At 44.4% G+C, this 25,859-nt stretch overlaps 2 protein-coding genes across 13 annotated transcripts in view; both read left to right on the forward strand.

Moving 5' to 3' along the window:
• The window catches only part of LOC306781598 (unconventional myosin-IXAb-like), a 103,134-nt gene extending 83,839 nt beyond the window's left edge, over positions 1-19,295 (forward strand). For 2 of the 12 annotated variants that reach the window (XM_079274514.1, XM_079274523.1), the window contains 21 exons: positions 1,332-1,639; positions 2,547-3,686; positions 4,051-4,135; positions 4,340-4,543; positions 6,234-6,331; positions 6,769-6,872; positions 7,074-7,297; positions 7,580-7,696; positions 8,174-8,362; positions 8,526-8,573; positions 8,674-8,785; positions 10,293-10,354; positions 11,034-11,226; positions 12,159-12,287; positions 12,415-12,520; positions 12,776-12,907; positions 13,723-13,846; positions 15,137-15,190; positions 16,964-17,199; positions 17,728-17,870; positions 18,838-19,295. In XM_079274514.1, coding sequence (XP_079130640.1) covers positions 1,332-1,639; positions 2,547-3,686; positions 4,051-4,135; positions 4,340-4,543; positions 6,234-6,331; positions 6,769-6,872; positions 7,074-7,297; positions 7,580-7,696; positions 8,174-8,362; positions 8,526-8,573; positions 8,674-8,785; positions 10,293-10,354; positions 11,034-11,226; positions 12,159-12,287; positions 12,415-12,520; positions 12,776-12,907; positions 13,723-13,846; positions 15,137-15,190; positions 16,964-17,199; positions 17,728-17,870; positions 18,838-19,226 — 4,197 coding nt within the window. In that variant the 3' untranslated portion in view covers positions 19,227-19,295. The remainder of the gene's footprint in view (positions 1-1,331; positions 1,640-2,546; positions 3,687-4,050; positions 4,136-4,339; positions 4,544-6,233; positions 6,332-6,768; positions 6,873-7,073; positions 7,298-7,579; positions 7,697-8,173; positions 8,363-8,525; positions 8,574-8,673; positions 8,786-10,292; positions 10,355-11,033; positions 11,227-12,158; positions 12,288-12,414; positions 12,521-12,775; positions 12,908-13,722; positions 13,847-15,136; positions 15,191-16,963; positions 17,200-17,727; positions 17,871-18,837) is intronic. The other 10 variants (XM_079274519.1, XM_079274520.1, XM_079274522.1 and 7 more) reach the window with 10 other exon arrangements.
• Positions 19,296-23,576: 4,281 nt separating this feature from the next.
• Positions 23,577-24,877, forward strand: LOC306781765 (DNA polymerase III subunit epsilon-like). Its single transcript, XM_079274778.1, has 3 exons — positions 23,577-23,613; positions 23,823-23,874; positions 24,330-24,877. The coding sequence occupies exons 2-3, from the start codon at positions 23,823-23,825 to the stop codon at positions 24,851-24,853; spliced, it is 576 nt and encodes a 191-aa protein (XP_079130904.1). The 5' UTR covers positions 23,577-23,613; the 3' UTR covers positions 24,854-24,877.
• The last annotated feature ends 982 nt before the right edge of the window (positions 24,878-25,859 follow it).

A 25,859-nucleotide genomic window follows, 5' to 3' on the forward strand; every position in this document is an offset into this window, starting at 1 on the left:
TCAGATTAGCTATAAAATGGCCGCTGTAAGTGCATCATGAATAGATTCACCATTCCAGTACAGACAAGGTTCTTCCATTTGAGGAAAAGTCCATTAAGGCTGCATACTCTCAAGCTGTTTGGGCATGAAGTGATTAATAGCGGTGCATTAACTCCAGATATACAAGAACATGGTCCTCTGAATATCGTCTCCTGATTAGATATGATTCACATGTACGGTTTCCTGTTTTGTTATTGCTCCCGCTCTCTTATATTCAGGATGTATTTGTCCTCTTGGGGGATGTTTGAAACATGTCAGGACATACTGGAGCATGACGTCTCAATAGAAAATATGTTAAAGGCGAACTCACAATCACAATCCACCTGCTGTGGTTTAACTCCTCACCATGCTGCAATAAAGTGACCTTTTTAGTGTGACTGGTTGAAAAGTAGGCATTCACTGTTGTTTGGCCTCGTATTGTTCTATATATGAGCCGTACATACAGACGTACAGACGCACTGTTATCTCTCCGAGGAGAGAAAGAGAGAGAGAGGCCGAGGGAGGCAGAGAATGAACGAAAGCAAACAGTGAAAGGATTGACGGAGGAAGAAAACACTGCAGTCGGGCCTTCACGTCTGTATGTTTTCTCTGGAGTCCTCAGAGGGGAACTCTCCAAATCTTTGACAGTGGGAAAGAAAACTCACGAGCCAATGAGAGACGGATAACATTCAGTCAAACACATATCCTCTAAACTGCTGTTTGAGCCTTAATCATTGTTGTTTCAGGACTGAAATTTCAAATACACTGTGCTTCAGATAGGAGTTTGTCAGAAATGTGTTCAGTAGCTTGCTGATAAAGTTTCTGTTTGCACGCGGTAAGAATACAATCTGACATTTAATGCATTTCTAAATAACAAGAAAATGAAGTTCTTCCTGTGTCTGATCAGGTGCTTCATCAGCCATGGAAAACAAAAATATTAAATTCCACAAACTTCCTTTACTTATTCGGGTCTTACCTGACGTAGCTTCCACTGCAGCGCAGCAGGAAATTAGATATTTTAGAGGGTCAGAAGGGAGGATTAAAACCTTTTTACTTATAAAAATATATATATTTTCTGCCCAAAATCGTCAAGGAGATCAAACCTAAAAAAGGAAATCAACAAAGAGGCATGTTTTTGGAAACATCTTTCATTGGAGAAAAGCAAGATTGATTGTAAATCCACAAATTACTCCACATTCAGATACGAAAACTCGATGTTTGTCTGCTGTACCGGCAGCCTGTATTTCCATCTACATTTAATAACAATAACATCAAAAAAAGTCAACACATTTTCGGTGTCTGTCTTCCTGCAGCGATGGTGGCGGCGCTGCCTCCTCAGACAGTCCTCCGTGGACTCGGCCGACGAGGAGGAGGAGGCGGCGGCGGTGTGTCTGCAGGCGGCCTGGAGGAGCTACAGGGAGCGCAGGAGGTTCCTGCAGCGGCGGGACTCTGCCGTCGTCATCCAGAGGAGCTGGAGGAGCCGCTGCCGACGCAGGTGTGCGGCGGCCGTAGCGGTTCAGGCGACGTGGAGAGGGTTCAGGGAGAGGAGCCGCTACTGCCGGACGTACAGGACTGTGACACAGCTGCAGGCCATGGCCAGGGGACACCTGGCTCGACTCAGGTGAGTGAAAGTTATCCGACAACAGCTTCAGTTAATACAGTCGTCTCACAACCACCGGGTCGGGACGCTCGGGTGGGTCGCTGGAGATTTCATGAGGGAATTTCTTCCATAATCTTTTCTTTAACGTTGATATCAGCAGGACATCGTTGCGCCACATGAGGGAGCCTGACTGTTCATATTGTTCTTTAGCAAACGTATATCTTTTCAAAAGGGCTGGTTTACCTGTTCAAGAGAACATCAGGTGATGTGGAGATGGAGGTAAAAAGTGTCAGGAACGTTCATTTACATCACGGTCATTATGTATGAATGCACACCTGGTAGAAAGGTGCGTGGGACGATGGAGACGGTCAGATTTGATCTGAGACGCAGCATTCCGGTCATAAACCTTCATCAGGCATCAAGATCTTTTGAAAATTTGGATCTAAAAAACAATAATACAAAATTCTAGGTGTAGTTCTCTGAGCTCGTTGCAGAAGGGACCTTGTTTTGTCTCGTCCAAAAATGCTGTAATCAGCATCTTCTTGCTGCAGGAAACATTTGGTATAAAGAGAGAGTTTAAAAGCAGCTATAATCAATGTGTTTATATTCACAATAGATTGCATGTCTACTTGTGTGTGGAAGGAGTCGCTCGTAGTGATGCACCCACAGAGACTTCATCACCTGACTCTGCAGTTCAGCTCAGTTCTGTTGAGCTCATCGGTTTTGGTAGAAACAAATACATCAGTGTTGTGTTCAGTTGTTTCCCCCAAGTGGCCAAAAAAATCAGTTATTGCAGGTAAATGTTAAAATCTGTAGAAACCAAAAATGGTGTGTAAATGTTTTCAGCAAAATTATGGTTGGTGTGTTTATAATATTCTGTTCAGTTGTTAATTACCTTTTCTTATTATTCACTGATAATGTCTTTTAGATTCAGGGAGGTGAAGGAGCAGCGTGAAAGACAACAGAGTCCACCAGCAGAGACAGATGCAGGAACCATGGAGGACCTCGCCTCCTCAGGACAGGAAGCTTATGTCCAGGATGTCTCTGTCGAACTGTCCGAAGACTCCAAGTCTGCTCCGTTAGATCCGGGAGAGACAGAAAAAGAAGAGGACTCGGAGCGAAGCAGGAGCACAGACGAGCCGAGCCACAAGAACCGGTCCAAACGAGAGAGCAGGCGGATGAGAGAGCTGGAGCAGGCCCAGTTTAGCTTGGAGCTCCTCAAGGTCCGAACCACCAGCGTCCAAGAAGACTCGGTCCCAGACGGCGGCACCTGTCAGCCGGAAGACCCTCACAGACATTCACCTCGGGGATCTCCGGCGAGTCACGGTAGTTGTGAACTGCTCGGTGTGGAAGACATGGACACCGAAGGTTCCAAGCCGACTGCCCCTCAAGAACAACCCCGAATGCTGGACGTCCAACTGAGAGATTCAAACTTCAATGAGAAGCCTGCAATGGAGCCGCCCAACAAGGCGGAGGGTCCGAGGGCAACGTTTTATATCGCCTCGGACCAAAGTCCAGTTCACGAACCAACGCTGAAGTCCCACAGAGACAGACGAGAGTCCACGTCTCGTAGGCCAGTAGTGGTGTTCATCAGCATGCAGAAGGAGAGCCCTGTGGAGGAGAGGGAGCTGCTGGCGGCCCAAACCCTGGAAGGAGCTCCTGAAGCGGGAGCAGCATTACCCGCTTCCCAGATGACCCACGTTGCGGGCTCGGAGGTAGCATCAGAGGTGGAACAGCCTCACGGTGTTGCCATCAAGTCGGAGAGCGACGCATCCGGGGTGGATCCGTCCTTAACCGCCCAAGTATCAAGTCCAGAATCGGGGCTTTGCTCCTCAGAGGTGGACATCCAGATCGTCCTGGAGCCGAAGTCCGACCTTCCCGCTGTCCGCCCCAGTCAGCAGGAGAAGAAGGCGGTCCGGCCCCAAAAGGAGGCTCCCAGTCCGGTCCTGGACACAAAACCACCGAAGGCTCAGAAGAAGAGCTCGGGCCAGACTGTGATTGTGAACATGGTGGAGAAACCCCCCAACACTGTGTTCTCCCCACCCAGACGCAAGCTGCCCTTCTCCAAGTAAGTGGACCCGTTCTATGACTGAAGGTCAGGGTTCAGGGACTCAAAGAGTCAAATCTGCTTTTAGAACATCTCAAAATACACCAAACCCATGCAAAGAACCTTTATCAGTAAATATCTGCTCAGAAAATCCAGGAAAAGAGCATTATATGTATGTGAATGTGATATATTGTAAAGATTATAAACCCGTAACCTGATTATAGCAGCTTTGCTTTAGGCTGGTGACCGTTCATTTTCAAAAAGTGTAATGTTTTAAGATGTTTTTATTCATGCAAACTTCCCCTCCTACATTCCTGTAAAAAAGACGAGTTAAAAAGATTTTGGCTTTTTCTAAAACGTTGAATGTCTGTTTTTTGTGTTGCAGGTCAGATAAGGATTTGGTGAACCAGGAAAGATCTCTGGCCATGTTCAGAGACGACTCTAAACCTGTCGGATCCAGAAGCAGAGAGGTAGGACAGCCCCCCCCCCCCATTTTTTTAACATATAAAATTATTATTTTTTTCATTTTATACATCATAAATAATTCACATCTGTATACACAGATTTATTTGTCGGGAATCTGTAGCTACTTTTTGTAATTTCTGCTAAGAATTTACATGAAAGATGTGTTAGCGGTCTTGTACACGCCTGATGTTCCTGTGGTTACCTGGAAGCAGGTGGGCCGCCCCGGCCCCAAAAAGAAAGCGCGAATGTCCCGGACGCGCTCCGACTTCCTCACCCGCTGTAACTCCGAGGGGGCGACCCAGTCGGACGACGAAGACGAATACTACATCCCCGCCCACTCCCACACGCTGCCCCCCTCCCCGTCTCCCCCAAACGCCCACCCCGAGGCCGACTGTCACAGCGACTCCGAGATGGTAAAGCACCGGACCTCCGGAGGTCCCTTGACCTCCACGCGACCGACTGTCTCCTGTCCACTCGGGGCGCCCTCCTCCGCCGCCGCCGCCGCCGCCGCCGCCGCCTTCCTCCCAGGTGGAGCTGGCCGAGCGGCAAGGGGAGGAGCCTCTAACACTGCTAACCCTCACTTCCGTCGCTCTGTTCACTGCTGTCTGACTCCCGAGCTGCAGTCCGTCGTTTCTCCACCTCACTCAAACACCGTGGCCCGTCTGTAGCCGGTGGCCCGTCTGTAGCCGGTGGCCCGTCTGTAGCCGGTGGCCCGTCTGTAGTCAGTGGCCTGTCTGTGGCCTGTCTGTAGTCAGTGGCCCGTCTGTAGTCAGTGGCCGTCTGTAGTCAGTGACCCGTCTGTAGTCAGTGGCCCGTCTGTAGTCAGTGGCCGTCTGTAGTCGGTGGCCCGTCTGTAGTCGGTGGCCCGTCTGTAGTCGGTGGCCCGTCTGTAGTCGGTGGCCCGTCTGTAGTCGGTGGCCCGTCTGTAGTCGGTGGCCGTCTGTAGTCGGCGACCCGTCTGTAGTCAGTGGCCCGTCTGTAGTCAGTGGCCGTCTGTAGTCGGTGGCCCGTCTGTAGTCGGTGGCCCGTCTGTAGTCGGTGGCCCGTCTGTAGTCGGTGGCCCGTCTGTAGCCGGTGGCCCGTCTGTAGTCGGTGGCCGTCTGTAGTCGGTGGCCCGTCTGTAGCCGGTGGCCCGTCTGTAGCCGGTGGCCCGTCTGTAGCCGGTGGCCCGTCTGTGGCCGGTGGCCCGTCTGTGGCCGGTGGCCCGTCTGTAGCCGGTGGCCCGTCTGTAGCCGGTGGCCCGTCTGTAGTCGGTGGCCCGTCTGTAGCCGGTGGCCCGTCTGTAGCCGGTGGCCGTCTGTAGTCGGTGGCCCGTCTGTAGCCGGTGGCCCGTCTGTAGCCGGTGGCCCGTCTGTGGCCGGTGGCCCGTCTGTAGCCGGTGGCCGTCTGTAGCCGGTGGCCCGTCTGTGGTCAGTGTTCTTGCACGTCGCTCTGGCTGAGAAGCTGAGACATCTAAGTTGTCACCTGAAGCCTTTTCATCTCACACAAGAGTAGATTTCTCTCTCAGGGGACACGTCAACATCTTGGAGTTTGATCTCACATGTTTCCTTCAGTACACAACATGCCATGTTGTAAGAAGGTCTGGAACTAACTGATGTATGGCCGTTTTGTCCTGATGGACAAATAGTAGGTTAAAAGTCAAAATGCCACCCGTGTCAAAGTATCTCTGTATCTTCTACTTCTTCTTCAACAACAATAAACAGAGGTTTTCACAGTAAGGACACACAGAAGCTCTTCCTCCACTCATGTGAAAGCACGGCGTCACGCCTCGTGTTGCTCTGCACGCCGTCTGCTGCATGCTGGAGTCCTTCAAACCTCGAGCAGAGTGACTTCTCACTAACAGCGTCGTTTTCTACGCATGAGCTCCGTTTCCCTCTCAACACCTCGACGTCAGCGTTCTCCTCTGTGATGCTGCTGATTTCACTCACTGCATTCTGTGCATACTATACTCTATGTAGTTCAACAAAGTATATTGATGTATTACTACGGCACAAATATAGAGGAACCAACCTGTCTCCAGAAAGCAACCTGGACCAGTCTTCATAACTTAGCTGAAATATATGTTTCTGTTTTCTCACCCAGTTGTCGTTCTCTGCTCTCCAGCCGTCTCACGAAGACCAGAAGAAGATCCACAAGACCATGTCGTCCGGGGACCTGGGCAAGGTGGAGGTCCTCAGGAAGACCTCCGGTCAGGATGGAAGGTGAGAGCACCAGAGAGTCTCTAATCGCATAGAAAAGCCTCCCCACAGCATCACATTTCACATTTGTGGCGGCTGTGGCTCAGAGATAGAGCGGGTCGTCCTCTAATTCAGGAGATCGGCTTTCGATCCCCCGGCTCCTCCGAAGTATCCCCGAGCAAGATACTGAACCGCAAATTGCTCCCGAAGGCTGTGCCGGCGGTTTAGAATCAGTTTTTACGGTTCTGTAGCAAAAGAAAACACTTTCAAGAGGTTAATGTTTGTTTGTCTGGAGAAACAGTGTTTTACGTTCTATCTAAAAGACTTTTATAAAAACACTGACTGACGTTGTACCGGTAGCTTTATTTAAAAACTGCAATGTGACATACAGATGCATTTCTTGGGTGTGTGTGTGTATTGTTAAATCAATTGAGTGAAATTCATTGCGTTGTGTGATTCAGCAGGATGAGAGGAAGGATAAGATTCTGGAGTAAGACGAAGCACGGAGAGAAGAAGCTGTCGAGAGAGAAGCAGGCCAGCGGGAGCGACGCCCCAGAGACGCATGGTAAAAAATGAATCCAATCTGCAGACAAATTCTAGTTTTATTTGAAGGTCATTACAGTACACTACAAAATATTATTTAAAAATGTAAAATAGGTTTTATGAAGATTTCCTGGTAACCGAAGCATCTTGGTAAACAAGTCATTTTTTAGTAATCCACCTTCTCTCGACCTGCCTCCACCTCCCTTCGTCTCCATCCTCCCAGAAGGCCCTCCTTCTCCTCCTCACAGTCCAGATCTGGAGGCAGCTCCGTCTCGGGGGGTCCGGGACAGTAAGGAGAACAAGGAGCCGTCTCCTAAGACGAGGAGGCGTCGCAGTGTGAAGATCGGCAACATCGCTCTGGAACCGGCCCAGTGGCAAAACGACGCCCTGCACATCCTCAGCTCGGCCCACGACTACCGCACCATGAACGACTTCCTCATGAAGAAGGTGAGGGGATACTTCGGGACATCGTTTTGGTTTAATGCGTCTACGTTTAAAATAAATATCTGTCTGTGAAGTTTGTGCTAAAATTGCCAAAGAAGATGCATTTACACCCTATTTTGAAGTGGAATAATTGTGCCACAGTGGAGTTTCACAGCATAGTGTCCACTTTTTAAAGAAAACTTTTTAGAAAATGATCCCCGTAAATGGTTGCTGACTTTTTTTCAGCTTGTTTTATTCCCGTTTCATGAGTTGAGCTGTTAACTTAAAAAGCGTCTGTCCCTCCAGATCGCAGACCTGGAGTCTGAGGACGGTAAGAAGGACACCATGGTGGACGTCGTCTTCAAGAAAGCGCTGAGGGAGTTCAGGATCAACATCTTCAACTCTTACTCCACCGCCCTGGCGGTGAGTCCTCGCTGCTCTTCTGCTTGTTCTCTACTGTGTGAAGAATTCCAGACACGTTTGGGTATCTCAAGCACCTACAACCCCACAGACTGTAAAATAAGAGAACTCAGTCTGTTTTTTTGTGGGCTCCTTAGATCAGAAAGCGTGTTTCAATAAGGCATTTTTTGGGAGGGGGACTTAAAAGGACAGAGGGTGAATACAGGTTTATTGTGACGGACAGTGTGCGATGAAATAAAGTGTTTTTTGAGCATTATAGAAAGTCAAAACACCGTAAGTATGAACCGGAAAGAGAAGCATGATGTGATTGGCTGGGATGTACTGCAGAAGAGGCAACGCGGCCATCTTGCATCTAAGTGGATTAAAACTGTAAAAAACAAAATATTCTATTTTCCAATCGGAGAACCCTGAGTAGTAAATGTTTACTTGGAACACAAAGTCACTGATGATTCTGAACATTTCCTTTTCCCACACCACCAGATGGATGACGGGAAGAGCATCCGTTACAAGGATCTCTACGCGCTGTTCGAGCACATCCTGGAGAAGACCATGCGCCTGGAGCAGAGGGACTGGTGCGAGTCGCCGGTGAAGGTGTGGGTCAACACCTTCAAGGTCTTCCTGGACGAGTTCATGACGGAGTACAAGCCCATGGAGGGAACGATCAGCAGGGTAAGAGAGTTAAAGTTGTTTAACTTACTGAACTGCCCTTTGCAATAAAAAACAATGACTATAGTTATCAATTCTTTACATGTTCAGCCCTCACAAGGAAAATTAAAAAAGGCTGTTAAGTGTGAAATGCTATGATTCTTTCAACACATTCGTCTCTTTAAAGGCTCCGAAACGAGAACGCAAGAAGTCGAGGAAGAAGGAAACTGACATTGTGAGTTTTTAATGGTGCACTGACACCGTAAGTGTTTGGATTAAAAAAGCAATTGATTGATTGAGCTGAGCTGACCGGTGTCTCTGCTGCCCACCTGCAGGTGGAAGAACACAACGGCCACATCTTCAAGTCCACACAGTACAGTATCCCCACCTACTGCGAGTACTGCTCCTCCCTCATCTGGATGATGGACCGAGCCTGCGTCTGCAAACGTGAGGACTGGACACGCAAACACACAAACACACTTAAATATATAAATGGACACTTAAATCTTTGTCCATGTGAAATTGTAAAAACACAATCGAGGTGCTCTCAGTGTTGGATAATGTATCCGCGACCTGCATCCCCCTCTGTTGCTCAATATAATGGAAGAATAATTTTAATTTATGATACTATGTTGATCCCTTTAAGGGGGAAATTTGTCTCTGCATTTGACCCATCCCTGTATATGGGGAGCAGTGGGGCCCGGGGGTTCAGTGTCTTGCTCAGGTACACTTCGACACGTGACACGTCCCAGTCGAGGATCGAACCGTTGACCTTGAGGTTGCCAGACAACCCTCTTAACCCAGTGAGCCACGGTCGCCCCTAAAATAATTGTACATTTATGTGTAAACATGTAAAAACGTCCTGTAAACAAGGTTAGAACCTGCGCTATTTTGACCACGTCTGCTAAAAGTCACCTCAAAAGGAGATAAAATTCAGTTTACCCTGAAAACATACAGGTAGTTCCTGAAAATCTTCACCCTGGCAGGAGTTTTCAGTGACCTAAAATGCTGTGTGGGTTGTGGACGAAAGGCCAAACCGATAGTAAAAGCTACATTTTTAAAATGTAACTCACTGCGCCCTGCGTGTTCATTGAACTTCCTTCTGTGGTGACACTAAAAGCTGACGAATAAATAATGGTTCATGAATCTTTGATATCAACCGACTTCATAAATATTGACAAAGAAGGAGGAACAGGACAGAAAAGTGCAGTACTTGTACATTCGTATGACGCGTGGGGAGTGACGGTGACGGTGAAAGTCATGGAATATCTGTCACACGTTGTAGGAGTTACACACTAGAAAGCATTAGATGAGTGTGAAGCTACAACATTAACAGACCTGGAAGGAGATTTATGTCACGGAGTACACACCAAATTTACGGTTCATAAGTATTTGCCTTATTTTTACTTTTTACAAAACATTTATTTGCCTTTTGTTTTGCATCTTTGTATTCACCATAAAGGCAGGCTGTGAATATCTGCAAGTCTGCCCAATGCCACACACACACACACACACACACACACACACACACACACACACACTCACTCACTCTCACACACAGAGATAAATACACCACCAGCAGTTCCTAATGTTCTCCTAACTCACTTACTCTCAGGGTCTGACGCCATGTGTGCGGTTTTTATTTCCACCCACACAGCACATTACACCCCCTCCTACTCTTTTCGCCCACACACACACACACACGCACACACACTACACTTTCACACACTTGCCCTGCCTCCCTGAGTGTCGGAAAATATTCGATTAAACCTCATAAATTCATCTGCTATCTAGTTTCAAGCTCCATCTGCACTTTCAGTGAGCAGCAGACATCACATCCACACTCTCTAACGCCTCGACGTTCACCGTCTTAAGACTGACCGACTGACTGCAGCTGTTGTTGCAGTTGCGCGGAGGTTTTAGAAGTCTGATCGTGTCGGTCTGTTTTCTGCAGTGTGTCGCTACGCCTGCCACAGGAAGTGCTGCTCCAAGATGACCACCAAGTGCAGTAAAAAGGTAGGAGGACATTTTATTTATTTATCTGAAAGTGTCTGATTTCAGGATGCTGAAATATCACAGCGGTGTTAAAATGCACAAAGATAACACTGGATACGGATATCATAGCACATCAGTTTAATCACTAATGGCAACAATTATTCATTGATTTACTGTGTGACTTCATGTCATCTAACAATGTAATAAAATATAGTATGCCGGCCACGTTTTTGGCAAAATTTTCCGAGTGCTTCTATTGTGAGTATTGTACGTAAAAATTCTGTGAGCTCGCTGAGCAAGAATCGTGGTGAAAAATGACCATAATAACTGCTTTTTTTAACAAAAGCTTTGTCAACCAATGAAACACTTTCTTCTTTTTCTTGGTTTGATATTCTGCCTTTATGTCTTTGAGGTAAAAGCATTCATTTGAACCGTTTACTCTAAAGAGTTACAGTTGCAAACTCTGCCGTGGACTCTTTCTGAAAGCAACACTGTCTCTTTTTAAAATACGAAGTAAAACAATCTTCCTTTAATTAAAATTAAGTTCAATTTATGACTAATAAAACGTACTCGTGCTCCGCTACTGGCTGACTTGATCTAGTAGTCCGCCGAAAGTCCAATTGTCAGCCTGAGTCACACACAGCAGGCTCACTTTAATGTGACGTGTTTCTGTGTCTGCGTTTGTATTTTTGTACACAAGTACGATCCGGAGCTGTCGTCGCGGCAGTACGGTGTGGAGTTGTCCCGTCTGACCAGCGAGGAGCGAACGGTTCCTCAGCTGGTGGAGAAGCTCATCAACTACATCGAGATGCACGGCCTCTACACGGAGGGCATCTACAGGAAGTCGGGCTCCACCAATAAGATCAAAGAGCTCCGTTTGGGGCTGGACACAGGTGAGGCTGACACGAAAATATATGGAAAAATCTGAATATTTCATATCTGTGTTTTCATGTTGTGAAATGTGTGCTTCTGTTGTGAAAACTATGTTAGCTCAAGTGACAATATGATGCAAATATAATGTAAGAGCTGATTTTGAAATTAAATTCATTGCATACTCTAAAACTCTACCTGTATGTACTGTAGTAGCCTACTTCTTTCAGTTATTTTCTTCTACTGTTACTACTGGTACGACGACAAGTCTGCTACGACTTCTTTGTCTCCTTTTTCTTCTTTTTCTTCTACTACTACTACTACAACTACCACACTATGACTCGACTACTAGTAGTATTAGTAGTAGAGTCATCATAGTAGTAAGATGAGTCGTACTACTACTCCTTCTACTCTGACGCTACTCCAACTACTACTTTTTCTTCTTCTTTATCTTCTTCCACTACGAGTAATATTACTATAAATACTGCCACTATGGCTTTAGTAGTAGTAGTAGTAGTAATAGTAGTAGTAGCAATATTAGGACAGTTTTCATCGTAGTAAAATTAGTTGTACTACAACTCTCCTACTACCATGACTCTACTACTACTACTACTTATTTTTCTTCTACTATTACTAATACTACTACTACTATGATGGCAACTCTACTACTACTTCTTCTTTTTTATCTTCTTCTTCTACTACTTGTACTCCTACTACTACTATGACTCTACTCTGCTACTACTACTACATCTTCCTCTTCGTCGTCTTCTTCTACGACTCACCTACTGCTACTACGTCTAAGACTACTACTTCTACTACGGTTCAACTACCCCTTCTGCTACTTCTCCTTCTACTATTACTACTACTGTTACTACTAGGTCTTCTCCTACTACGTCTAAATAAACGTTATAGAGTCACAACAGGAGAAAGATGAAAGTTAACTTGTCTGTTCCAGATGTGAGCAAAGTGAACCTGGATGACTACAACATCCACGTCATTGCCAGCGTTCTCAAACAGTGGCTCCGTGACCTGCCCAGCCCTCTCATGACATTTGAGCTGTACGAGGAGTTCCTCAGGGCCATGGGTAAGCTCATAATCTGCCCCGCCAGTGACTCCGTGTCCTCCAGCCGGGAGTCAGTTTCTGAAGGTGGAGTGTAACTTGGTCTGAGGGTGTGTGTGTGTGTGTGTGTGTGTGTTTGTTTTCTCTTCAGGTCAGCCAGACAGGCGGGAGGTGATCCGAGGGGTGTACTCGGTGATCGACCAGCTCAGCAGGACACACCTCAGCACGCTGGAGCGCCTCATCTTCCATCTGGTCAGGTGAGTGATGAGATAAGAAGCGACATCAGTAGTTCAGCCTCAGGCAGGACAGTCTGCGTTTAAATAACCGAGGTTTTGAAATAAGATCTGATCATTTCTTTGCCTTCAGATTCTCTTTGTTTTTCTCACTGCTTATGACACACACTGCATTAGCTGTCTCGGTCACATGCCGTCCTGTCTGTTGTGTTTGCTGGGAAATGGTTGTCACGCTCTGTACCATCAGGATTAACCGGATTATACTGTGGTGTGTTTCAGGATCGCCCTGCAGGAGGACACGAACAGGATGTCAGCCAACGCCCTCGCCATCGTGTTCGCTCCCTGCATCCTTCGCTGCCCCGACACCATCGACCCGCTGCAGAGCGTCCAAGACATCAGCAAGACCACAGCGTATGTCCTCAACTGTCCTCTGTAGTCTCCTAAATTCACCAAATTGGGCTTGCAAACAAAATAACTACCTGCAACAGAGACGATCGAAATGGATCGAAATAGTTAATACAATTTTTCCTTTCTATTTTATGGAAAGGTGCAAATATGTTGTTTTCCCCTACATTATTGGGCTCACACTCAAAGTGAGACGGACATTGTTAAATCCAAAGTTAACCGTCCAGGTAGTGATGAAACTAATGTTTTGATGTTACCACAAAGCTTGTATGGAGTGCTGTTGAGAACAGGCAAAGACACCTAAATTACGACTGTATTTTAATTCCATGGCGGAGGAAAGTTCAATCAATATTTTGTGAACATGAGCGACTCAGGCCCAATGCCAACATAAACACTCACAGACTCGTGAACCTTCAGGGGCGTTCCTGCAAAGTCAGAGAGAGATCGATGAAGTTTCAACACATATCTCTGTGTACCTGCATAAATAAAACAAAGTCATACATTTACAAAGGATTGGTAGGTATGTTTATTATGCGATTCACTGCTTTAAAACTAGTTTTTGTAAATTGTGTTACAGCGTGACACAAGTGACTTCCTGTTTACTTAGTTGATGCTTTTGATTGGACGGCGCTACAGATGTTAGCTTACTTACGTATGAAGGAAGTCTCTACTATAAGGATGGTTTGATAGTGCAACCTGATTTAGTGAATCAGTTTGAAACCAGCTGGTAGTAGTATTTCCGAATATCTAGTACAACCCAATCCTCTGTTCCGCTTGTGTTCTATTTCTGTTCTACTCTAAATGGATCTCTTCCCCTGTAGGTGTGTGGAGCTGATCATCAACGAGCAGATGAGCAAGTACAAAGCTCGTCTGAAGGACATCAACAGTCTGGAGTTTGCAGAGAGCAAAGCCAAGAGCAGGCTGACCCACATCAGGAAGTCCATGGTAAGATCAGATGATCAGCCCTCTATAGGCTTCTACACCAAGTCACATGTGATTAATCCTTATTGCCCAGCATGGACGTGGATGTGTTTCCTCTCACTCATCATTTAAATGGTGACACACAGTTTTCAGCTGGCATGGTCTTTCACGCGGCCATGAGTTCATTCATACGTCTTTCATCAACTGCTTTTGCTGGGTTTTTCTTCAACACAAGCAGAAAGCTGACCAAATAAAAACACACTCAATGTGGATAAACCATGAAAATATAACACTTTGCAAACAAAAGATAAAGTTGTTGTAACATGTTAAAATCTCTCCATTATTAAGGCATGTTCCTTCTTACTTCACAGTCACATCAGAATTTATAAAGGAGCTTGCAAAATTATTTTTCTTTTATTAATAAAAATAAAACATGTACAAAATAAAAAGGACAGAGTGTTAAGAGTGAAAAGATTAGAAAAACATTAGCCCCACTTGCTAATTGTTAGCATAATGTTGCTCATATTGGTCATTTAAATTAATACATCTGAATCAGTATGGAAAATAAGACAACTGATCTGAATCTGAACTGAACTGAACTAGAATTATGAAAAAGAAAAGAAAAACCTTCCATGGTAGCTGTGAGGAGAAATAGCAGAAGCAGTGACTCCCATTCATTGTGAGACATGATGCAACTTCCTATTAGTACACTGTAACAAAGAATGAAGTCACTGTTCTCCCTAGATGGCATCAAGCTGAGTAATATCTATTTCTGGCAAACATTAATCGGAAAGATGCTGCCAACCAAAAAAGTACAAAAGTATTATCAACAACATGTACTAAAAGAACCAAAAGTATAGGTATTTGTTTGTCGGCATGGGACATTATATCATACTATTACTGGCCAATTAATATTGATGCATTAACATTACTTTAATGTTTTAGCTTGTTTATATGGAGCTCATTTTAAAATAGATGGTAGTTAAATCTATAACACAGCATCATATTTTATATTGATCACATGTTTTGTTTGTAAAATCGCAATAGAAAAGTAACTATAGCTGTCAAATAAATATAGTGTATATATATTATTTATGTCTCAAATGTAGAGTAGAAAATACTCAATTTGAATTTCAAGGTACTTTACTTGCGTACAGTACCTGAAACTGAAACCAAGTGCTCTTTTGACTTGGAAACCACCAAACCTACGCTTACTTGATTCACCGTTCCCTGACCCTAATCTGTCCTTCCTTCCTCCCTTCCTTCCCCCACCCTCCCTTCCTCCCTTCCTTCCTCCCCCACCCTTCCTTCCAGAAACCTGTACTAATTGCTGTTAGGTTTATGAGCATAATCCGCACTTCCACCTCGGTATGTATGCTCCTCCTCACACCACCGCCAACAGTCCTGTCCTGTCCGTCAAGTCCATCCGATCCGTCCACTCATACTGTGTGTTACCTCCAGTCACAGTCCTCGTCACGTCTGTCTGTCGCTCTTTTAGCTGTCTCACCGTCTGTTTGAGTATGTCTCACTGATGTGTTACAATACGTAGTACTTCAAAGAGGCTTGAGTGATAACTCGTAAGATAACTTTACTTAATAATGCTAATTGTTCTACCTGGGTTCGAAGTTGACATGTTCAGTATATTTACTATAAAACAGCGTGCTATTGATTTATATCGAGGTAAAGTAATGTGGCTGCCAGCAGCTATGAAATAGACATGACACTGTTCATGTTTCTGATTGGACTAGTCTGACTTCAATATAATTTCTTGGAGACTTGATAAATAAACAAAGCACTGAGACTTGACTTGTTGATTTGTTCTAATGACTTCACATTTGGAGTTTTAATATTGTCCACAATTGGCTTTGATTCTTTTTGACCTCTTGTACTCCTTGCGGACGACGTGACTGCCTTTCAGAGGCTGTAGCAGGCTGAGATTTAGAGCCAGAGTGAAGGTACTGGTATCATATGAAACTAGCAATATGAATATATTGCATTAAATTGTTTCCAAATATACTGAGACTTCAGAACTTCAGTTGGACTCCATCATGTCCCAAGATTTAAAGTGATCTTTGCCCCGAGGGTCGAAGGACAGAGGGTGTCGAATGCTGTAAAACCCCTCGAGGCAGATATTTGATTGGTGATATTGGGCTGCTGTATAAATAAAATGGACTTGACTAAAGTTGCTTGTAAACAACTGATGTGTGACCAGATGGGATTGTAACAGCAGCTAACACATGCTAATAATAATTATCTAAGCATTGTGTGAATTAAGTTGATTTGCGCTCTAAAACCAAAGCAGTCAACTTTCCCCATAGCTAATGTAGTTAGCGTACTGCTAACATTGTTGAATTGACTTCACGCTTATAATGTAACTAGCTCTTTGTTTGTGTAGAGTTAGAGTTTCCATCATGGTGTTGTTTCTTTGTCTGCCAAGTCTGTGCGGAAACCAAACCAAGCTAACTACCTTGCTAGCTTGTTGCTAGCAGGATATATGCTGGCAGTGCTATCAAGCTAACCTTACTGTTGCTGTGGGAGAAATGAAGGTTATTAGTTCTTGTGTCGTGAATAAAATGGGTTAAATGAGGCAAATGTTGTATCTTTGTACAGTTTTAAGTCCAGCTTCAGTGTACAGTGCTGCTGTAATGTTTACTGTAGTTGTGTCTTGTGTTTGTGGTCTGAGAGAGCAGCACTGACTGCTGTTTGCTTCCTGTCTCTGCTCTACAACTTATTATCATGCAGCCTAACACAGCTAAACTTAAGGTTGTGTGTGTGTGTGTGTGTGTGTGTGTGTGTGTGTGTGTGTGTGTGTGTGTGTGTGTGTGTGTGTGTGTGTGTGTGTGTGTGTGTGTGTGTGTGTGTGTGTGTGTGTGTGTGGCATAAGGTGTGTGTGTGTGTGTGTGTGCGGTGATATTCAGCTGGCCTCATAGTTTCTTAGCCGTGATGTTGTGCTATATCCTTGTCAATACATCCTCTGTTACGAATGTGGTCAACACATCCAGCCGTGTCCATAGCGAGTCTGCTGTCTGTGCTCCATCGCTGTCACCGTCAACAACAACAAAATATTATCATTATTATTCGTCAGCCTCCACTAAGACACTCTCTTACTCTGTGAATTTTCTTTTTCGTGTGGACTTGCAGAGCAAGGGCCGTGTTCGGCAAAGCAGCACCCACACGCCATCGCCTCCTCTCAGCCCCAAAGTGGACCCTTTGCTGGTGATGGATGGAGAGAGTGCAGAAGGCGGAGGAGAAGGAGGAGGAGGAGGAGGAGGAGAGGATGCAGCAGCAGAGCCCGGGCTGAACGAGCAGCAGCAGCAGGCGATGCAGCAGGAAGAGCGAATCCTCACCGAGCAGGTCGAGAGTTTGCAGAAAGAAAAGTACGGCGTCTCTGTGATCGAACTGTTCAGACGACATTAGAATGGTTTTGTTTAATGTCTCCCATTAAGTTTGAACACAAGCCACCAAAGCACATGGAATTAGTTAGTCATTATAGCGGATGTATCTCTCGATAATGGCCTCCCATGAAATGAAGTTTCCAGTTTGAGCTGGTAGCTGTGTTACTGAATGTCATTACTCAGCAATCTGTTACATTGAACCCTTCAGTGACACACAGAGTATTACATGTCTTATCAGGACAACACTTAGCTTATCTTGAGTAGGAATATCTTGCAGGACAATTAGGAACTCAAGGTCAGTCCATCGTACTAAATCTAAATTACACGCTATAGGAAACGCCCAAAACTGAAAATGTAATCACAATAATTTAGATGTGTGTGTGTGTGTGTGTGTGTGTGTGTGTGTGTGTGTGTGTGTGTGTGTGTGTGTGTGTGTGTGTGTGTGTGTGTGTGTGTGTGTGTGTGTGTGTGTGTGTGTGTGTGTGTGTGTGTGTGTGTGTGTGATGGCAGGGAGGAGCTGACGTATGAGATGTTGATCTTGGAGCCACGGACGTCCGACGATGACGCACCGGAATCTGAAGCATCCATCGGCATGGCGGACAGCTCTGAGAACATCACGATGGAGGCGGAGGGAGCCACATCAGACCCCACTGGTGTGTGTGTGTGTGTGTGTGTGTGAGAAACAGTCTGGTTAGAGTGGTCAGGGGAAGCCCTACTTCAGCTGAAGCTGTTTGGTAACTACCAAAAAACTCCAGGAGAAGAACAACTTGTTCAGTTTAGCAGTTTATTTAGATCTACAACCAAGTTAGCTGTCAACTGTCCATCACACAGGGATGAATATTATTGATGAGTATGAGCAAGACAAAAGTTGTGTTTGTGTCTTTCTGTTTTTGAGGAGCCTATTTCATGCCAGAGTTAGAGAACAAGTAGAAAGATAACAGGAAATGAAGAGAGAGAGATGGGGAACAACATGCAACGAACGTCCCTGGACGTGTGGTTCATGGTCAGCGCATTAACCCCAAGACCACAACCATGAGTTCATAAGACCGACTGGTTGCTCTGTCATCTTTTTATCAGCAAACTGCTCATTGTTGTGATCTTTCTGCATTTCTCAGAGATCTCCTGATGTGTGGCCGACATGACAAAATACACCGTGAGGCGATATAAATTTGTCTGCTGCTGCTTCAACTATCAGCACCTTTTAAAGGTCCAGTGTGTAGGATTTAGTGGCAAGCGGTGTGGTTACCAGTGTCTGTTCTGGGCTTCTGTGAAGAAGAAGACCTATGTAGATATAAATGGCTCATTCTAAGATACGAAAACACACTTTTTTCTTAGTTTTAGGTGATTACAAACGAATGAAAACATAGTTCTGAATCTTATATTTTATTTCTGCTCATAGATCCCCCGATATCCTACACACTGGACGACACACTGGACTTTTAAATCACTGGGGTCACTTTCTTCCTGTTGCTTTAATATGTCAGGGAGGCAGATGTGTAATGTCAGTGTCACTTTACTGTTTTTAGTACAGGGTTAGCAGGTTTAAGTCTCTCTCTCTCTCTCTCTCTCTCTCTCTCTCTCTCTCTCTCTCTCTCTCTCTCTCTCTCTCTCTCTCTGCAGAGCGCGGCGCTTATCACTCCAGAAAGTCTGAGGCAAAGGGCAGACGAGCTTTGCGCCGTCAGCCCGACTCCCAGGACTCTGCGGACTCCACCTCCACCGTTTCCTCCTCCTACCACCCCTCCTCTCACTCCTCCAACGCCTCCGGCTCTCCCTCCCCTCACTACCGGTTCCGCTCCTCCTCCTCCGGGCCCCTGCTCACCTCCTACGGTCCGGGGGCCCCGTTGGCCGAGGCCGAGGGGAGCCACGGAGCAGCCGGGAAGACCCGCCACCGACTCAGGCTGAGCCGCAGCTCACCGCGCGAGCCCTCGGGAGGCCACCGGAGGGAGTCGGACTTCAGCTCGGGGCCTCAGCAGCTGGTTCTGTACGGCAGCAACGAGTTCATGGTGTGAAGTCTGAGGAGGGAGGGGAACGCCGGCCGCCGCCTGTCAGGAGGCAGTGCAGGAGGGCACTACAAGAAGAGGAGGAGGAGGCAGAGTGTGTGGGAAGGGGGGGGGGGGGGGGGGGGGGGGTTAATGAGGCTGGTCACGGGGCGAGGTTCCTGCCCAGGTGTGTTGCCTGCTGCCCCTCCTCAGTGCCGTCCTCCCTCCTCCCCTGGTCCAGTCGGAGCAGAGAGCTGTGGGAATAAAAGAAGACAGTACTGGAAATATGACGCAAGAGCGACAGCAAGTCAAAGAAAGCCGGAACAGAGTGAAGTGATGGTCGGCCACGTTTGTTGACCCCCTTGATCTCAGTGCTGAGACGAGAAGGGAAGGACGGTTGGTGGGACACGGCGGAAAACCCACACCTGCAAAGCCAAATCTTATAGAGCGCCATCTTTATTTTCAGCATGAGGCAGGTGGATAAAGCCACCCAGAATAAAATGTAGCCATACGGACTGAACTGGCGGACGTTTTGTCTGTGACCAGCGCCACGCTAAGTCTGCTTTTCACGTTTACACGGGACGTCATCACACGTTTTACTACGTCAGCTTGAAGAGACTGTACAGAAATATGTTAATTATTATTATTGTTATTGTTATGTTACAGAGGAAAAAAATGTACATAGAAAGAAACTCCAGTGCTGCTCCTGGGTCGTTCATTGTTGATTGGTCTCTATTTCTTGTTCTCTATTTTGCAGAGTGAAGTGTCTGCAATTCCGGTTCCACTTCTCTTTCTGTGCTGGCTTTTTGCTCAGTTTCTTTTTTGCTCAGTTTCTTTTTTTCTTCTTCTTCTTTTGTTTCATATTTCACAGTGAACGGAGCCAGATTCGGGTGTCCTCGGGCTCCTGAGAAATAATAATCATCATAATAATAGAAGGAAAAGCTGTCGATCTGCGTGTCTTGTGTCACGTTTACTTTACCTGAGGTGTCACATGCCAATCAGCCATAAGTGTATCGTATCTGTCTTTCCCTGCAAGCGTCTTGTTCCCCCTTCTGTTTTATTCACAAACACCAGTGTTACTACATCAGAACTTGAATTTTTTTGAATATTTTATTTAAATATATATATATATTTATATATACATATATTATTGCTGTATTATAGGTGTTGTTATCGATGTCAAAGATTTCATGTTTTTGTCGTCAATATTGTTCCGTAGTTTATTTTTGTTCAGATGAAAGCCATTTTTCCCTTTTTGTGTGTGTGTGTGTGTGTGTGTGTGTTTGGATGAATGAATACTTCCTGCCACTGTATCAGCTCCCACTCTGTGCATGTGTAGTCTTCTCTACACGTACACTAGTGTTTCCGCGCCCAAAGAATTATTGTACAGGTGAAAAAACAGAAGTCTCTGCAACTATCAAGTGACACTAAAACGAACTCCGACGGCATCAAATGTTTTGAGTGTCTTTGCACCTGTTGGGGAAACTCTTGCACTCACTCCGTCCATGATGTCCTCTGAGCCATCCATCTTCTTCTTCTTCTTCTTCTTCTTACCACAACAGTAGCTCTTCCATCCTCTTCTCTCCCAGCTCTGGCTGTGAAAAGTAGCATTTAATCTTCCTGTAAACCAGACAAAAACAAAGTAGCAACTAACTCAGACCGTCCACGTTGTCTCTGCATATCCTCTCTCTTTCTGTCTGTCCACACAGACACCGAAACGGTGTAATATTTGGTTTTCCTGGGCCGACTCAGCAGCTCAACAGCAACGATGTCGCTGTACTTTAAGGCTCTAATATCTCTCCCCGCTTGCTGCATCTGAGATCGGACGCTCTTGAGCGATCTCACCAACGCAACCAGTGTTCATTGACTTTTCCTTGAAGCTGGAGGTCTCACTGAAGACTGGGCTGATTGCAGTTTCAGTGCAGGTGTGCAGACGGGCAGCGTGTTGTCGTCTTTACAACATTAACTGTGGAGCTGTTCAGAAAGAGCTGAAAGGACGAAACTGATTCCTGGTGAAATATCTATAAGGTGATATTTGATGGGATGATCTGTGTACATGTCCAGGCTGACAATATGGCAAACAAAACAAAAACAACAAAAAAAAAAGAATTTTAAAAAAGTGAATGTACCTGTCACTGGAAGGCATGCTCTGCTTTCTCTGGTTGTTTTTGTTCCTCTTTTATACACAGTGTATGTACTATTTATGATCATGCTTTTGGGGTGTACATTGGTTTAAAAGAATCTGTTATAAAAGGTGTTATAAAAGGATATATTATCCTGTGTACGGTTCATTATCTACTATTAATCATGGCAACATTTTAACAGGCCACACTCGGTCTGTCATGTTTGTGCTACGAAGCGAGTAAAAAAAAAAGAAGAAAAAAAAAAGAAAAGCGCTGTGTCTCTTTGTCTGCACCACAATGGACACGGTTATGTATACGGTGCAATTTGTGTTATATTTCTTCTTTTTTTTAATGATACAAACATGTTTATGGTTGTAAGAAAAAAAATTCATCTGCTTATTAAAAAAAGCAAAACTGCAGCCAAACACAAATGAGTTGAGTCATGTTTTGCAGAAGTCAAGAGATAAAATGTGTGTTTTACTTTGAAAGGATGCAATTTCCCTTTTCAACACATCGGTGTATCTTCAAATGTGTGTGTTGCTTTTAAATATCAGATGTTATGTTTCAGTTTAAGGCACAGTGAGTCGGATGCAGTTTGTAAGTGCAACTTTCAAAGTTGTTTCCTCATCCCCGGCCCAACAACGCTATATTTGCTGTGTCAATACAAAATTCAGTTTAGCCCTTTTTGCTTAATAGATGTTGAAGACATGTTTGAGATGCAGTAGGAAAAGGCACATATGTAAATAATGAAATGTATTGCCTCTAGTAGCTTCAGTTAGGACCATCATTAATGTTACGATAATACCTTCGCTTTTTTTTTACTATGGACAGAATGGACAATAGTGTAATTGTGTAAATGTATCACTCAGCTATTTTATGACTCGTATTGAATACATGGTGTGGCCCTCTGTGACTCTAGTCTCTAATGATATGTGTTAACTAATGTATCACTTTCATTTCTCAAAAGACTGTCTGGTGCTTTTACATCTGTAGCTATATGTTTTATTTTGAGAAAGGCAAGGCTTCATTTTTCTACATGTTTAACAGTGAAAGCATCGATGTCTTTACTGGGGGCGCATCTTTAAAGCCACCAAGGCACAAACTAAACATTTATTTAGTTTCCATGTATTTTTTTTTTGTTAAAAAATATATATTTACTCTTGAACCTTCGTTGGTTTCTTTCTCACGTGACAGTCGTAACTTTCCATCATCCGCCGCTCAAAACTGAAACCAAACGAACAGCGCAGAAGTTTCCACCTTCACAGAAAACGGCTTTTGTACCGTCACGTGCGATCTTGTGACACGTGACCAGATCGAGCAGCATGAGCAGGAAGGTGACTCATCAGGAGAAGAAAAACAAAACAAGATATTTTGAGTTTCTGTTTGTTGTGAAAAATAATAGCTGTCTTTCACACTTGGAGCGAGTTTAAGAATGAAACAGAAAGCTCTCAGAGGCGTATGGTTATATCAAAGCAATAGATTTATTTATCAACAGAGTTATTCAGCCCAGCCATCAAACAAGCTTGGGTGCTAATGGATGAACTTCGCAGAGATTCACCATGAGACACGCTTGAACACATCAGCGTGAACCTTAATATAGGGGGTCCACCCCTTGATACACATTGGTCAAAGTCAAAGATGCAGGCGTGGCACGTTTTTACGTTATGACACCTGGGTGGAAGCCGTGGATGTCCATCCACCTTGGCCCCTCCCAGTAGGCGTTGGTTTCCATCAGTGTGAGTGAGATGATGCATGCGAGAGGACCTGAGAAAGAGTGTGTGAAGAAGCCGGGCTCAGCTGGGGCGTTGTCCCTCGCTTGAATCTGACTGTGAATTGTGTCTTCCTTATCTTCTCTAAAGATGGCGTCTTGTTTCTTGTGACGCAGTTAAATCCGTAACCTTCCTCCTGCTTCTCTCTGGCCCTGCTGTGTTGTGAGCACTGTATAAGTGGTTAATAGAGCTGCATAAGCTAATGGTTATTAAAACTACAAATATGCTAGTGATTAATTAAACTGTATATAAGCTAGTTGCTACTTAAAGCTGCATATAAACTAGCTGCTGATTAAAGCTGTATATAAGCTAATTGCTGATTAAAGCTGTATATAAGCTAATTTTATCAACATGTTCCACTTAAATGAAAGTCGAGTTCAGTGTCTGCTGGTTTAGAAATGATGTGGCAGTGATTCACCTGTTGACTCCTCCCTGCTGATGAAGGAAGATAACAGAGTATATTAAGTAACCAGATGGCATCTACTGTAGCTACAAATCAGCTGACACCACTGTGTACTGTCCAAGGTGAGTTCACGCTTTTAATTATTATTTATTTTTTACATTTCTCACTTTATTAGTTATGTTTAAAATAACTTTACTTTTAATTTTAGATAATTTCTATCTTACCAGATAATCATTTAAAATATTATTTAATGCATTGTCAGACAAACCAGACACGACTGAAAGGTTTCTACTGTAGATGTTCAGATGTTTCTGTTTTTACTTTCTTGCAGATGTCTGATAACAGAACCATCGTTTTCTTTGACCTGGAGACCACTGGATTAGGTAACATTAACATTAATTACGTTATCATTGGCAATTGAATATGATCTTTTATTTGCCTTATGTGATAACAAGCAGTGTTATAACTTTAACCTTTGTGACAATAGCGATGTAAAAAATCATGTTTGATTTCTTTGTATTAATTATTTTATTTGTTTATCTTGAAAGTCTTTGAATTAATACTGGACATTAATTAATTAATTAAAACATATCAATGCTGATGTTAATAGACATTTCTTACCAAATTTATAAAAATCTGCATTTCATGGTGGCATGGTGCATGGAAAGGGAGGGGTTCAGTTGGTTGCAATCTGCGGCCTCGCCACTAGATCCTACACACCGGACCTTAAGGCGCTGATAGTTGGAGTAAAAATCACAACAATGAGCAGTTTGCTGACAAAAAAGTATTGTATAACCTACATCTATTCACATGTTCTTTCTCTCCTAACCCTTCTCAGACACTACAGTGTGTCACATCATCCAGTTGTCGGCGGTCAGTGGAGACCGGGTCTTCAACGTTTACATCCTCCCGGACCGCGAGCTCACTGAGGGCGCCACGCGGGTGAATGGCTTCACCGTCAGCAATGGCAAGCTGTTGCTCAAAGGGACTCCCGTGAACACCGTCCCTCTTGCTGACGCTCTCACCTCCTTCATCGACTTCCTTCGCTCCTTCCGCAGCCCCGTGCTGCTGGCGGCCCACAGCGCAATGCGGTTCGACGCCCCCGTGCTCCGCAGGGTGCTGCGAGAGCTCAGTTTGCTGCAGGAGTTTAAGCAGGTGGCGGCCGGGTTTTTGGACACCTTACCGCTGAGCAGGAGCCTGGTTAGTCTGGACAGTTATTCTCAGGGGAATTTGGTCCGCCACTTCCTGAACAAGACCTACGACGCCCACAACGCAGTGGAGGACGCCACGATGCTGCAGGAGCTGTTCAACAAATGGCATCCCAGCACACGGGACATCACCAGAGTTACCTACGCGATCTAGTTTAAACAATATATTCCATTTAAAACGGAAATGTCTGTCCAGTAATATTAAATAACAGTAAATAAATCCAGTAACATTAAACTTCTGTTTGATTCTTCTAGTCAACTTGGTATTTTATGGTTTTATTCTGATTTGCATCACAAATACTTTTATGTATGTTTCAACATAGAACATCTCTCCTCATTCACAGGATGACCAGTGGAGCTTAGTGATATAAATACATACATACATACATCGTGCACATCAAGTATTAAAAGAGACAATCATTCAAGGATGCCTTGCTGAAAATATCATCAATTTCCTTATATTAAGGCCAATTTATTTTAATCTTAGAGGTGACAATCATCACATATCACAGCTTTAACAAAAAAGGGGAATTAATACCAACCAGATTAATAATCAGAAGACATGAAAATTATATTATTCAGGTGACTTTTTTATACTTTCAAATAGTCCTTGCAAAAGGCAATTCATACAAAAAAGGAAAGATTTAAAAAAACTGTATGGAATTAAAAAGATTTATGATTCGTCAAATTACCCAGTACTATAATCAAATTAATCACAAGTTTTAGAACGGCAATCAAAGTAAGCAACAATGTTAAAGTGTAAATGGTATCCGACAAATATTCCTCTGGCTAAAAATACAATATGAAAATACTTTATATAGAAATAAGAATGATAAGAATCTATTTTCTTACAAAAGATACCACTAGAATCAGTGTTAGCCCAACTGTTACAGATATGTAGCACTGTATGGTTATACGGAAGTTCATCTTTTCTTATTTACAGGCTCGTAGCGCTACCATGTATGTCCTGTAGGGGCAGCAGCATGCTTGTATTCTGTATATATATATATATATATATATTATATATATATATATCAAAGAAGAAGAAAGGGCTTCTCTGCGCATGCGCATATCTGACGCTCGGCTACAATCGTGGGAAGTATTTCTTGTTTTTTGTTGGAAAATATGACTTGAATTTGATACAATTTCACACTTCCGTT

Source organism: Melanostigma gelatinosum (assembly GCF_949748355.1).
Source record: "Melanostigma gelatinosum genome assembly, chromosome: 1".
NCBI lineage: Eukaryota > Metazoa > Chordata > Actinopteri > Perciformes > Zoarcidae > Melanostigma > Melanostigma gelatinosum.

Bases quoted from the DNA above. Each gene is read 5' to 3' on its own strand.
- LOC306781765 (XM_079274778.1), top strand. From the start codon at position 23,823: ATGTCTGATAACAGAACCATCGTTTTCTTTGACCTGGAGACCACTGGA. The intron at 23,875-24,329 runs GTAACATTAACA...AACCCTTCTCAG, and splicing joins CCTGGAGACCACTGGATTAG to ACACTACAGTGTGTCACATC.